Below are 15,521 nucleotides of genomic sequence, written 5' to 3' on the forward strand. Positions count from 1 at the left end.
AAGAGGGTTCCCTTTTCTCCACACCCTCTCCAGCATTTATTGTTTGTAGATTTTTTGATGGTGGCCATTCTGACCAGTGTGAGGTGACACCTCATTGTACTTTTGATTTGCATTCTCTAATGATTAGTGATGTTGAGCATCCTTTCATGTGTTTGTTAGCAATCTGTATATCTTCTTTGGAGAAAAGTACCTCAGAGATCATTGCTATGTCAGAGGGGAGCCTGCAGTCTCAGACTCCACCCCAGCTCTGCCCATTGCTGGCTAGTTGGGCAAGTCGCTCATTCCTCCTGAGGCCTCCTTCCCTCCTCTGTAAGACTGAGAGAATTGGAATAAATTATCTCCAATATCCTCTTTCTTCGTACTCAATAGCAGATGCAAAGCAGAGAGACTTTTTAAAAGGGATTGATTGAGCTTTGTGTTTTCTTTTTTCCATACTTTCAACACATCTTTGATAAACTAAACCCAAGTTATCCTCAGTTTTATCTTTCATTTTTAATTTACTCTGAAAAACAGTACATATTTTGGAGATCTATAAGGAAAGTGCAAATTCTCCTTTTTTCTCAAAGTATAAAGAAAAAAACTCACAAATTTGTTGGGTTCAGCCTGATGGTCTCCTTGGCAGACCTGGAACCCATTAGGGATTGTGCAGACTCATGAGGAGTCTCACCCAATTATTCCTTCCAACTGCAAACATGGTCAGCATATGGCAAAGGCCATTCTAGAGCAATAAGAATTTATATTAGCAATTAGCATTTAAAAAAACTTCCTCCATGAAAACACACTGGAAGTTAGATAATATAAGCAAATGCACAGAAAGACGTTCTCATGTTAAGAAATTTATTTCACAGCTCTTTTCACCCAGCATTGTATCCAAATATGGGTACAATTTGTTCTCAAAAATGAAAATTGTTGCAGTTTTTAAGGGGGTAGGGGTGGGCGTGGAAGAAATGAACAGATGATCGCAAAGGTTGCTTCCAACTGGAAAATTCTGTGAAAAGAAAGAGTAATATATTGTTCGTAACTTTGCCTATAACATAAAACTATCCTTTTTTCCCCAGAACAAAGATCTCTTTGTCCTCACCTATGCAGTTCTGGTTGCCCAGCTCTGTAAGGATTATGAAAAAGATGAAGATGTGAATAAATATTTAGATACAATGTGAGTAGAAGTCTTTCATTCTTGTGGAATGTAGTTGGTCTTCCTCTTTTGACTTCTCTTGTTCCATTATACCAGCTCTTCTTCTATTTCAACAAATCGCATCTAGAGCTGAACGTTATTTCTGACAATTGCCATTCAGGTTGCTATAAAGCATAAAATAATAGGAAGGGACATTTTTCCCATGAATATCAATCATGCAACGTTTTCTTTTTCGTTAGAAATCATTTCTTTGCTAGTCTCCTATAAGCAAAGGATGTGGTAAAACTGAGATTGTTCTTTAAACAATATGGTGGATCATACAATTTGCTTCTTTTCAGAATTCTTCTGTTCTAACATAATTCCTTCCAATGTAAATATGTGCTTACTCCTAATGCATTAGGGCATCTATGGAAGAATCTGCCAAAAAACTACTAATGGTAGTTGCCTGAGAGAACTGGGAGGCAGGGGATTATGGGTAGAAGGGAGGTTTACTGTTTCCTATGTAGTGTTTTTATTATTTGAGCACTTTTACCATTACTATGTTTTATTTAAAAACATATTAAATAAAGAACCCATTCCTTCCTTTTATTTATATTTTTTGTTATTTTTTTTAAATTTTATTTTATTTATTTTTTTATACAGCAGGTCCTTATTAGTCATCAATTTTATAAACATCAGTGCATTCCTTCCTTTTAAAATAAAAGTCCATTCTCCTTTATTAATCAACATTTCTCCTGCACTAATTCAGCCTTTAATTTTCAGAATAATTATATGATCATCAAATTACTGTCTAATAATAAAATATCTGTAAACATATTTTGAATCTCTTAATTACGGATCCTGAAAAGGTCTCTAACAGGGCAATGACTGGAAAACTTGTACCAGTTAGAAGATTTAGTTAGACAGGTTAAAGAGGAAATTTAGCATAGTCAAGCATTTTAGAGCTCTTTAAAAAGGTTCACTGTATTTTTGATTGACATACAGAAAAAACACAACATTAAGGAAAGATTGAAATATTTTTTTTGAACCCTTGGTTTCCTCCCTTTCTATATGCTTATCCTTTTTCTATTGGAAAGTTCTTTTTCATTCTCCTATGTCCTGTGTTTATTTTGGTCCACATACCTTTATTTTTTTATTTCTTCTTAATTAGGAGCGTTTCCTCAGCTAAACTGTAACAGTGGTAGCTTCTTAAGCTATTTTATATTTAGGTCACTCTTAAACATGTGATCAAGCATTTTCAGAAGTTACATCATTTTGTTTAGCTTGTTAAATTTCCATTGTTTTCTGGAACAGCAGCATAAAATGAAGAGACTCACTTATCTGACCCCGCAAAAATACCTTTGGTTAGCTACTTAGGTGCACATTTTAACAAATATGAATGAAATATTAGTTAAAGAATGCATTTTGAGAGGCTGTAGAAAGGCCTTGACTTAAGAAAAACAATAATTCACATTTGGATTTCTTTAATAGCTTCTGCTGAGAGCATCTTACATTTTTAATTTGATATATAAAATGTCTACTTTGCAGAAACATACCCTTTGACCGAAGCAAGATATATATATATATACATATATATATACACATATATACACGTATGTGTATATATATATATATATATATATGTATATATATATATATATATGTACTGCACTGACCACAGCATTCTGCCTTTCTATCACCAGTCCTGGTGGCCGAGCCTGCAGACATGCATAATAATTAGAAAACACTGGAAACATTTTTCTCTAAATCCTGGTACAACTATTTGTATAAAGTATATGTTCTTGTCTTTAAAAGTCTTTTCAATCTGAACTTCCTGGCTAGAATCACAAAGTGTTTTTCTTGGAAGGCAAGTAAGCTAAATAGAATATTTCTATCCACTCAGAAATATAAACAGATAATCTCATAGATTTAGAAAATCATTCTGACATCAAATCCATCTCCCTCCCCCAGTCGACTGGTCACGGAATATCCACTCCCACTCTTTTCAGACCCTGTGGAGCAAATACTGCCCCTACAGACTCAGATTTTTTTTTTTTTTTTTTTTTTTTTTTTTTTTTTTTTATGCTGTACGAGGACCTCTCACTGTTGTGGCCTCACTGGTTGCGGAGCACAGGCTCCGGACGCGCAGGCTCAGCGGCCATGGCTCATGGGCCCAGCCGCTCCGCGGCATGTGGGATCTTCCCGGACCGGGGCACGAACCCGTGTCCCCTGCTTCAGCAGGCGAACTCTCAACCACTGCGCCACCAGGGAAGCCCCAGACTGCGATTCTTTAATCTTGTTGCACCTTCTGTTGCTCCGTTCAGATTGTTTCACTAGTCCATGTACATGCGGCTGTGAAATTAAAAGACCAATTTTCTGCCAGTGGTTTGGCAAAAGCAGCCTTCTTTCTTTTTATTTCCATCATTAAGGTCGTAGTTCCTCAACTAGATTGGAAGTTTTTAGGTCTATCTTGTTGAAGGTGTCTGCTCAGTTGTATTATCACATGTCAATAAAAAGCTTTCAGAATTGTGCTTCAGGTACTACTCAAGCCATTCGCTGTGGAGAGGAGCTAACACATGATACAAATACCTTCCCCCAAGTCCCATAGATTCAGTTTCCCCGGAAAAAAAAAAAAAAGAATTTTCTGAACTTCACTTTTTTTGTTCTTTTCACTAAACTTCGGTGTTCCAACTGCTGAAAACCGCAATGGCAAAAAAAAAAAAAAATTGATTTCTCTATTTCCCTTCTTCCTCTCCTTCCAGAGTCCATCCCAGACATGCCTACTCTCCTGCCATGATAACTATGCTAAGAAAAGAATGAACATCTAGGTACCACACCTGTAGCAGACAACAAGTCGGCTAGAGCCTAATTCTGTTTCTGACAACAGCTAATGATGAGAAAGCTAGTTGCCAATGAGTCACATTAGGCTACAAATACCAACCTCTTTTAATTTACGCTGTCAAGTTTGGGCCAGCCTTAACTCCTCAGACTTTTTTGCTTGTAGGAGACTAGTTAATATTTCCTGGCTGGAAATATGAGGAAAACCCTGGATGGGTTATTCTCTGCATCTGTGCTCTCTGGGACATACAATAAGGAGCCTACTGCCAAATCACCATTTGACTTGTCAGGTTTGGTTTACTTTGTTATTTATTTACAAATGTGCTAACAGATGAATCCATTCTTAAACATTGATTAGACTTCACTAATTACTCAAATATTATTTTCAGAGCACACTCTTTCCTTCCTCCATGGAGGACACGGCATTGGAACACGGCTGGTAGAAGACTTTTTGGCTCGATCGTGTGTGAGAAGATGCCGTAGTTACTCAGAAATTACAGACATAATTGCTCAGGTAAATGCATTTTAGCTCTGGCAGTATGTTTTGAAAATCTTTGATTCGTCCTGAGTTTCATGGTTTTCTGCTCTGATTGAACAGGTTCCATCTGTATTTGTGATTAGGTGCTAAGAGAGGGGATTCTGATTGAAAAGCATTTTATTTCTGCATAGAGATAAAGCTGATGTGAACAGAGATAAATGCTTCCAGGCTTTTAAGCACCTATTGATTTTTCTGACCACATGGTGTGTGTGGAGTGTATGTCCCACACTGGGGAAAATGTTTTGAGAAGGTAAATAGAAGGAGAATGTAAAAGGCAGCCTTATAACATGTATGCCCCAAACTAATTTCTTTGTATAATCATTTCAGCACATGGGAGGTGGTAATCTTTGTCTGTCTCAGGGAATATTGTAGTCATTTCATTCCTGGAACAATGTTTTCCCCTGAGAAAATTAAGCTTCCTGTAAGTGTATGTGCTCTAAGAACTTTCACAGCACTTATATAGGAGAAACAACTTCGAATCATCCAGCACTAGCTTAAATTTCTTAGATAAAAGATAAGATTAGGAAATGCATCCTTAGCCAGAATTCATTTAACCTGCAGACCTATGGTTATTAACCTAGTGTTGTTCATTTGTGGGAACCCTAGAAAGCACGCATAGGTGTGAGATATTCATAAGTCCAGTATATGCTGCCTCCAGGCTCTCACAACTGACCAGTTAAGTCAGTCTCGTTCTTCTTTTCTCTCCTGATCCTTAATATTATTATGCATTGTCATACTGACTCTTCAAACGCGTGGCAATAATGGTTCTACTAATACCTAGTGCTTTGTGATTCTAAATGTAGTTTTACGTGTTTTTTCTTTCATTCTTACACTATCTCTGTGAAGAAGACAGAGTAAGAGTTATTGTCGCCATTTTCCAGATAAGAAAACTGAGTCCCAGAAAGAATATGATAAAAATTGAATACAGTATATGTGAAAAAACTTTTATACAATCAAAAACACAATCCAAATGAAAGATTTTCTCACTCATTGTTATTATTACTCTCATTATTTCGTGGCTAGTGAATCGTATAGTTGAAATTGAAATCCAGGTCTTCCAGTCCTAGTGTAGTGAGTTTACTCCACCACTAAATAGGTTAAAAAATTCTCTTTCCATATTTGCAGAATGCAGCTAAGATCCTAAAGCAGTAGTTTAAAAATGAAATAATTTTTCACTAAACCAATTCTATGGGCAATACTACAAGAATACTAGCTGTTTTAATGGAAAGTAAATATTTGAAATATATGAATGTAGATGGTTGTGTTCTACTTCTGTAAAAATAAATGTCATTTAGATTTTGATAAGGATTGCATTGCATCATTAGATCACTTGGTAGTGTGGACATTTTAACAACAGCAAGTCTTCCAGTCCATGAGTATGAAATGTAATTCTATTTTTTATGTCTTATTTAATTTTTTTCATCAGTGTTTTGTAGTCTTCAGTATATAAGTCTTTTATCTCCTTAGTTAGGTTTATTCCTAGGAATTTCATCCTTTTTTGGTGCTATTGTAGATGGAATTTTTCTTTTTTTCTTTTTGAGGGGTGTTAGTTCATTGTTACTGTATAGAAACAATACTGATTTTTGTATGTTGATTTTGTATTCTGCAACTTACTGAAATTATTTATTAGTTCTAACAGTTTTTTGTTTAAGTCTTTAGGGTTTTTTATATATAAGATCACATCATCTGCAAAAAGAGATGATTTTACTTCTTCCTATCCATTTTGGATGTGTTTTCTTTCTTTTTCTTCCCTAATTGCTCTCACTGGGATTTCCAGGACTATGTTGAGTAGAAGTAGTGAGAGCAGGCATCTCTACCTTGTTCCTGATCTTAGAGGAAAAGCCCTCAATTTTTCACCGTTGAGTGTGGCAGTGGGGAAAGGATAGCCTCTTCAAGAAATGGTACTGAGAAAACATGCAAAAGAATGAACTTGGACCCTTATCTTACACCATACACAAAACCAACTCAAAATGGATTAAGAAACATAAGACCCAAAACTCTAAAGCGCCTGGAACAAACTATAGGGAAAAGTTTCACGACATTCGTCTTGACAGTGATTTCATGGATATGACATCAACAGCACAGGCAACAAAAGCAAAATAAGCAAATGAGATTATATCAAACTAAAAAGGTTCTGCACAGTAAACCATCAAGAGTGAAAAGGCAACCTAAGGAATTAGAGAAAATATTTGCAAACCATTTATCTGTAAGGGATTAATCTCCAAAATATATAAGAGATTCCTATAACTCTAGTTAAAAAAATTAATAACCTAATTAAGAAATAGGCTAAGGACCTGAATAGGCATTTCTCCAAAGAAAACATACAAATGGCCAACAGGTATATGAAAAAAAATGCTCACAGTCAGTAATCATCAGGGAAATGCAAATCAAAACCACAATAAGGTTTCACCTCATACCTGTCAAAATGGCCATTATTATTTTTTTAAGTGTTGCTGAGAATGTGGAGAAATTGGACCCTTTGCACACTGTCAATAGGAATACAAAATGCAGCCACTTGGAAAACAGTAAGGAAGTTCCTCAAAACGTTAAAAATATAATTACCGTATGACCCACCAATTCCTCTTCTGGATATTTATCCAAAAGAACTGAAAGATATTAGCACTCCTATATTCATTGCAGCACTATTCAAGATGTGGAAACAACCTAAAAGTCGATCAACAGATGAATGGATAAAGAAAATGTGGTCAATACATAAAGATAGCATACTATCCAGTCTTTAAAAAGAAGGAAATTCTGCAATATGCAACAACATGGTTGAAGCCAGTTACAGAATGAGAAATGAATGAGCTCTAGGGGACTTCCCTGGCGGTCCAGTGGTTAAGACTCTGCCCTTCCAATATAAGGGGGTGGGCTCAATCCCTGGTTGGGGAACTAAGATCACACATGCCTCGTGGCCAAAAAAAAAATGACTGAGCTCCAGAGGTCTGTTGTACAACATTGTACCTATGTACATTAACAATAATGTACACTTAAAAAATGTGTTAAAGGGTAGGTCTCACGCTAAGTGTTCTTACCACAATAAAAAAAAAGCTTAAAAGAAACAGGTCTGTTTGTTATAAAACTAAGAACATATACAACATCCACTTTCCAAATATCTCTTCTCTAAACTTTATGTCTTTCTGACCTTTCTGATGTCATGTAAATTCTTGTCTGCCCCTCCTGTCCTCAATGAATTGGGAAAAGATCCACTTCCACTCCTATACAAAATTCCTTCTTATTCATGAAGAGAATATTCTGTCACCCTCACCCTTCTCTTGTGCAAAGGGGCTGTCTCTTGGCCTTTGCACTTTCCTTCAAAGACCTGATTTCCTCCCTCTTGATCAATTTCACGTCACCAGCAAAGTGTTCTCTTACATGTGGGAATGATGTCACCCAATTCAAGAGCATTTTAACACAAATGAAGGGTCAGACTTTATACTCACCCACTGATGCTTTGCTTATAATTAGTAGCTTTTGTTAAAAGGTTTGGCCTTCAGCAGCATTATCTCATTAGGCAAGTGTAAAATGTTCCATAGCTGGTGTTATAGAGAAGTGGGGCAAGGTCAGAGGAAGCCCACATAGTCACATGCTGCCCGTGGAGTGCAGCAGAATCAGGAACAGACCCTAATGGTGTGCCTTTTGTTTGGCTGCCCTCTCAGACCATGCGCTTGTACAGAAAACCATCATCATCCTTCCCAAGTACATACTGTATACCTACATACCGTGGCTTCCACAGAACTCATGATTGTTTCCTGATTCCAGAGAAGGAAAGAGAGAAAGAGGATGCATTTGAAGGGAATTGACTAGATGAAGAAATCTATACCCATATGAGTGAAGTGATTCTTACAGAGCTGGTTAGTGAAAGGCTGCACATAGGAACAGGTCTCCTGACTTTATGGCCTACTCTACACTCCTTTGTCTCTGAGAGGAGACAGCTATGTGACTTAAGGTACTAATAACATTCTCCTCTCTCTTGTTTTCCTCATTTTGCCTTTTCTACAGGGCAGATTGTCACTCTATCACTAGGCTTCTGACAAATTCTTATGACAGGGTTTAACCTTAAATTGCGCCATCTAGCGATGTGAAAAGAAATCTCATGCCAGAGACCAAATCATTTTTGACCTGTACAGAATATTTTATTCAATAACAGAATATACATTTTTCTCAAAATTACACACAACATTCACCAAAATATACCACATTCCAGGCCATTAAAACACTTCCTTTTTTTAGATTCCGCATATAAGCAATATCATACGATACTTCTCTTTCTGTCTGACTTATTTCACTCAGTATGCTAATCTCTAGGTTCATCCATGTTGCTGCAAATGGCATTATTTCATTCTTTTTAATGGCTGAGTAATATTCCATTGTATATATATACCACATCTTCTTTATCCATTCCTCTGTCTATAGACATTTAGGTTGCTTCCACGTCTTGGCTATTGTCTTGCTGCAGTAAACAGTGGGGTGCATGTATCCTTTCGGACCATGTTTTTCTCCAGATATATGCCCAGGAGTGGGATTGCAGGATCATATGGTCGCTCAATTTTTAGTTTGTTAAGGAACCTCCATACTGTTCTCCATAGTGGCTGCACCAGTTTACATTCCCACCAACAGTGCAGGAGGGTAGTCAGCCTTACATTTTAAATAAAAAGGAGATAGGTTACTTCTAATGTCAACTTCATGCAACATTAAAATGTATCCATTTAAAATGTGATTTTATCATATACAAGTGTACTTTTTGTGGTTATTGACTCAAAATACAACTACAAAATTTAAATAAGACATTATTTATGAAAATTGTCAGCAGCATTGTAACATATGATATACAGCAGCACATGATATTTTTTTTTAATAAATATTTATTTATTTATGTTTTTAATTTTTGGCTGCATTGGGTCTTCATTGCTGTGCACGGGCTTTCTCTAGTTGTGACGAGCAGGGGCTACTCTTCGTTGCGGTGCGCGGGCTTCTCATTGCGGTGGCTTCTCTTGTTGCGAAGCACAGGCTCAAGGCGAGCGGGCTTCAGAAGCTGTGGCACACGGGCTCAGTAGTTGTGGCTCACGGGCTTAGTTGCTCCGCGGCAGGTGGGATCTTCCTGGACAAGGGCTCGAACCCGTGTCCCCTGCACTGGCAGGCAGATTCTTAACCACTGCGCCACCAGGAAAGTCCTGATATTTTAAAACATGAATAATACAGACCGTTTCTTCAGAAAAGCTCAAAGTAATTCCCACCTATTATCTGTTTTTCCATTACAAGAGCCCTGTGAAGTAAAAAGGGCATCTGCCATTAGCCTCATTTTACATCTGTCATTAGCCTCATTTTACTGATGCCGTAATTAAGACTTAGGTGATGTCACCACGAACACATAGTAAGAAAAGCCAGTTTAACTTTTTGTGTGAACGTAAATTGATACAGCTAGTATGGAAAACAGTATGGAGATTCCTAAAGAAAAAATTAAAAGTAGAACTATCATAGGATCCAGCAATTCCACTCCTGGGTATTTACTTGAGGAAAACAAAAACACTAATTAAAGAAAAGATATATGCACCCCTATGTTCATTGCAGCATTGTTTACAATAGTCAAGATATGGAAGCAATCTTAAGTGCCCCTTAATAGATGAATGGATAAAGAAGATGTGGAATACATATACATATATAATGGAATATATATTTATTCCATTATATATATATATAATGGAATACTACTCAGCCATTTAAAAAAGAACAAAATCTTGCCATTTGCAATAACATGGATGGACCTAGAGGGTATTACGCTAAGTGAGATAAGTCAAACAGAGAAAGACAAATACCGTATGACTTTACTTATACGTGGAATCTAAAAAGCAAAACAAATGAACAGACATAACAAAACAGAAACAGACTCACAGATACAGAGAACAAACTAGTGGTTGCCAGAGCAGGGATGGGAGGAGGGGTGAAATAGTTAAAGGGGATTAAGAGGTACAAACTACCAGCTATAAAATAAACAAGTAACAGGGATGTAATGTACAGCACAAGGAATATAGACAATATTTTTAATAACTTTGTATGGTGTGTAATCTATAAAAATATCAAATCACTGTGTTATACACCTAAAACAAATACAGTATTGTAAGTCAACTATACTTCAATTTTAAAAATTTGTAGTTTTCAGAGAATAAAAAGCCAGTTTAGAATATAATTCTTCTGACTTTAGTGCTTTTTCAAAAAACTAATTGTTTCTTTAAAATGTACCTTTGAATAGAATATATATATATATATATATACAACTGAATCGCTTTGCTGTACACTGGAAACATACAATATTGCAAATCAACTATACTTCAATAAAAAATAAAATATAAAATATAGCTTTGAAGATTTTCTCCTATTATGATCATCATTCTGAGAAAAATGAAAATGTGGAATTTGCAGTAGAGTTACCATAGTTGATTTTAGTTGTAGTAATGAAATATTAGAGGGTTTAACTTAACAGGCATAAATCCCTGTGTTTATTATAAGAGCAAGCCGAAAATAAAGTTGTACTTCTCTCTGGTCTAAGGTCTAAAAGAAAGCTCCTTAGTTACACAAAAATATATTTCATGGTTTCCAAACACATTTATGATAAAAGTTTTATTATTAGGAGAAGCTAATCAGAGATAAACTTGATCATTTAAATCAAGATAATCGTAAAAGACAGGCTTGACAAGAAATATTATGATGTTGCCATTACAAGTTAAACACGAGGAGCTCGGATCCTCATCAGATTCAGAGCGGTAGTCTAACCAAGTCCGTGTAATGGAGATTAAATATGAGTACATATGCTGCTCAGCCACATTCCCACTGTGTGACCCTGAGCAAGTCATTTAGCCTGTCCAAACCTCGTTTTCCATATCTGTCGGGTGAGACCTCTTCCAGCTGTAGTTCTCCTGATTTTCAGGTATTGCTTTCCCTAGCTAAACTCTGGACACAGAACTAGATCATAAATAGATGAGTGTGTTGATTGTAGCTTCCAAAGAAAGCCTCCCTTAGGGCATCCGGGACTTCTAGTTACTGATAGTGTTACTTGGCCTGGTGCAAACTCTGTTCGTCAAAGCTGGGAAAGCTTTTTACTGTCAGGTCAATGTCATTATGATGGTTGTTCTGAGGGGTATAGAGGGAATTTATGATTTTTCAGTAAAAACATCACATCATTGGTGTTGTCACAGTAAGATGAAATTTTTAAATGGAGAAAAATATGATATAAAATATATAAAAAATAGAAACAGACTTATAAAACTTGAAATTCTGATCCTTAGGTTGAAAAATTGGAACTCCATATATTGTGCTTATTAGAAATTCTGGAAAGCAAAAATGAGATCTTTTCCTTTGAATAGTATAAGTTGAAACCTTGGAAAGGTAAGGGAACTCATGATCAACTTTACTGAGAGCATCTTTATTATGAAAATAGAGCAGTATAAATCTGCCTTTTAGTTTAATGTTTTAATCAGAATGTGACACACAGTTTTACTGTATTTTGTGCCTGTTGATCTTCTAAGAACTTGCTGCTGGCCAGCTTCTTTTGTATATATTCCTATTCTCCATCCAACGAGAGCAAAAATGTTTTACAAAGAACGAAAATAATATGAAGTTTTCTCGAGTTATGTTAATAGACATAAAATTTGACTTGATACTTTCTTAGATTATCCAGTGAAGTTATAGTTCATTTCTGGGAAATTTCATTTCCCCATCACTTCTGTAAGGGAAATTTCAGACATTCTTGGGGTTTGGCCCACCATGCCATGGCAAACCAGCACGTTGTAGACATTCATTAAATATAGAAGTGAATTTACAAAATATTTGAAGATTTTTTTTTTCACACATCTACACACTGTTGCTCCTCCTATTCTGTCCAGAAGAGGGCAGTGGGCAACATTCAGCTCCAAATTAAAGACTTTCCTATCCCTTCCCCCTTACCCTAACTCTCACTACCGGCAAAAGCCCCCTTATTTCAAGCAATATTTACTACGGTGAAAATTCAATGCTCCAAAACTGTCTGGTTGCTCACAATAACAAAACAGCAATAACAAGATTTGAATTACAATAGGATCCTGGACAGGAAAATAACTGACTGACACTAAATAATAGACAGTAAACTCATCTTGATAATTTTATAGAAACGTTTATTTTTTCCATGATTTATATGAGTGTAGAAAGTTTCGGGGCAGGATTCATTCTTGCTACATTGATGTCAATTGTGATTCCAAAATGCAAACTTTAAAGAGGTAATCAAATCACTAGATATTATATTTCACTTAACTTACTTAATGGGCTTATATCTCTTCCAGTTTATTATAAGAGCAAATAGAAAATACAATTGTACCTTTCTCTGGTCTAAGATCTAAAAAACATCTCTTTAGTTACACAAAAATATATCTCATGCTTTCCAAACATACTTATGGTCAGTTTTATTATCAGGAGATGCTAGAGATAAAAATGATCATTTAAATAAATCATTCCCATTTATTGTGGAAAATATTTGAAATGTATCCTAAAACTCATCATGGAGCCAAATTGTGTTAGGTAGGCTTCTTTATGTTGCTGGCATTTGGGCTGTCAGGTCATTAGGGGTTTATTGTGAGGATATTCTGGAACACGACAGTTAGGCCTCAGGGAAGAACAGAAATTCAGTCTGTCTTGTTGTCTCAGTACCAGGCATTTATGGTTCCCTACCTCAGTTTTCTGCCATTTTGGTGACTCAACTACTCTCTGGTTATTAAGCCCTTGCAGCTACATATTAATATCATTCTATTCTTCTACATCTTCTCTCTATCTCAGTGATTCTGCTGCCTCTTGGTTTCTGCTTACTCTCTTTTCCCCAGGCATTTTTTTGTCTTCTGCGCAATCATCCAAACTGTGACTCTCTCTGTGTGTCTCACATTCAAAGTCCCCAAAAGAGTCTCTAGCCTGTGCAGCCAATCACTAGCCCTCTGCTGGGTAGAGTTTTCATGCTAAGCCACTTCCAGGCCTATAGCCAAACTATGGACTGACAGTCTGGGTTCTCAAATGCCCATCCTTGTCTATTATCTGTGGCCAAAACAATAGGGTAATGAGACACAAAGCATGGCCATCAGCCGGGAACCCCTCAGGAAGGGCATTTGGTTATGAAAAACATCCTGAGTTTTCCCCAAATGGGGAAAAGTAATTGGCAAAGACCTTGTTCTTCCTGTCTAGGAAATTAGTAGCAGTAATTTATGAGTCTTACTTTACCTATGAATGCTCTGCTCACTTTATTCATCTTACTGATGCTGTTGTTTGTTTTCCTTTGTTCCAGAAGCTAGAAGTCCTGTATAGAATAGTGTAGCAGGCTCCATTTAGCATGCTTACTGTAAGGTATTGAAGTAGGGAATTGTCATTGTTATGCATTTTGGAGATAATAATCAAGTAAGCAAACCTTTCGCCAAAAAAAAAAAAAATACTTCCCCCATGAGGCAGTCCAAGTGAAACTACATTGTTAGTTGAAAGTAAATATTTTAGACCATTAGCAAGAGTAGGGCAGACATTTCTTAGAACAGTAAACTCAGAGGGATGCTTTGGTGGAAGGGAGACAACCAAGTTCTAAGAAAAATGATTTTGTACTACAGTAGATAGTATTAGGTTTTTCTTTTGAATTTCTTATAAAGGAGCCAATCATAAAAGTTCTGGTCCTCTAATCCTATGGGGCTTTTGCTTTGCAGTTCTTTCTCTTGGCAGTCTGTGTTTTCTCAGAGAATGTTACCAGAGATGACCTGATTTTTTTATGTGAATAGAAAAACTGCCCAGGTGAAGTGAACTTGAACCAGGCCATTCAAGTCAGAGACATCAGCATATCTTAGGATACATTTTTTCTCTTAAAAACAAAACAAACAGTTTTGTTCCTTATGTTTCTGTATTTTACTTTCTCTCCTTTCCCCCTCCCCCCCCCACCCCGATATTTGGCTTCTTTCATTTTCTAAACAATGTACATTTTTAAAAGAAGTACTTTCCCTGAAAATTACCATATTTCACAGTTCTGAGTATAAGCCTAAATGGAATGCACCCAGTACCAGGCACAACACGCAGGATTATGTTGACATCATAATTTGGTGCACAAAATGGAGAGGCTTTTTTCTGTGGTTTGAACGTTTTTGTTTTTTTTTTTTCTTTTACCAGGATGAAAATTTAAATCTCAATTTTAAAGTTGCCTCCATTCCCACACCACCCTCCCACCCAACACGCAGACACACATAGACAGACACATACCCCTTCCTTTTACACACAACTTACTTAAAGGGATAGATGAAGAAATGCAGCCTGAATGGCATAAAATAGAGGGAGACGTGGAACATTTTTATCGCTAGGCAATGCTTGCCCTTTGTTGAAATCTCTCACTGATGTGGAGGACTGTATTTTGCCGTGATGTATTTTGCGTTTTATCAGGGCTGGGAGCGTGTCATTGCCTCTGCCTAGTGGTCAGCGTCACCAGATGATAACATGCCGTGGCTCAGCCTTCCTTCTTCTGGAACATGTGCTCCGCACACACATACTACTGGAGGCCAACTTCCACTCAGCTCAAATCTATCCATGTCAGGCAACTCAAAGATAACCTGCCAGGAATCCCAACAGTGCAGGGTGGGAAGGGGCAGGGTGGCTACCACTAATTTCACCTCCATCAGACTGCCAAGCACTGTGACTCTGTCACAAAGATTCCCCAGTCCTAAAATATTTAGGTATCTTGCCACTGTTTTATACTAGAATAATTTGTAAATAGAAGATTGAGATTTAGCCATGATGTTATGGGCCCCTAACCACCCCCCAAAAGATTGAAGTGGGAAACTGAGGTCCTCAGAGTCTACCTTGCATTCGGGAGCCAGGCATTCCTTACTTGTGACTCATGCAGGGAGCTGAAGGGTGGGAAGAAGCCAAGTGACAGACTCGGTCACTCATCAGAAGAGTCTGGGCAGCCCTGGAGGGTCAGATTCACAACCAACAGGGTGGACTGGAGACCAGGTCAGAGGGCAGTTCTTAGCACAGCGCAGGCAGAGGTGG

At 37.0% G+C, this 15,521-nt stretch overlaps 1 protein-coding gene across 1 annotated transcript in view; it reads left to right on the top strand.

Moving 5' to 3' along the window:
* Positions 1-15,521, top strand: part of TRAPPC3L (trafficking protein particle complex subunit 3L) — a 38,308-nt gene that overhangs the window by 3,212 nt on the left and 19,575 nt on the right. The window contains 2 exon segments of the mRNA XM_007109566.1: positions 1,059-1,160; positions 4,344-4,466. Coding sequence (XP_007109628.1) covers positions 1,059-1,160; positions 4,344-4,466 — 225 coding nt within the window.

Source organism: Physeter macrocephalus, chromosome 10 (genome assembly GCF_002837175.3).
Source record: "Physeter macrocephalus isolate SW-GA chromosome 10, ASM283717v5, whole genome shotgun sequence".
NCBI lineage: Eukaryota > Metazoa > Chordata > Mammalia > Artiodactyla > Physeteridae > Physeter > Physeter macrocephalus.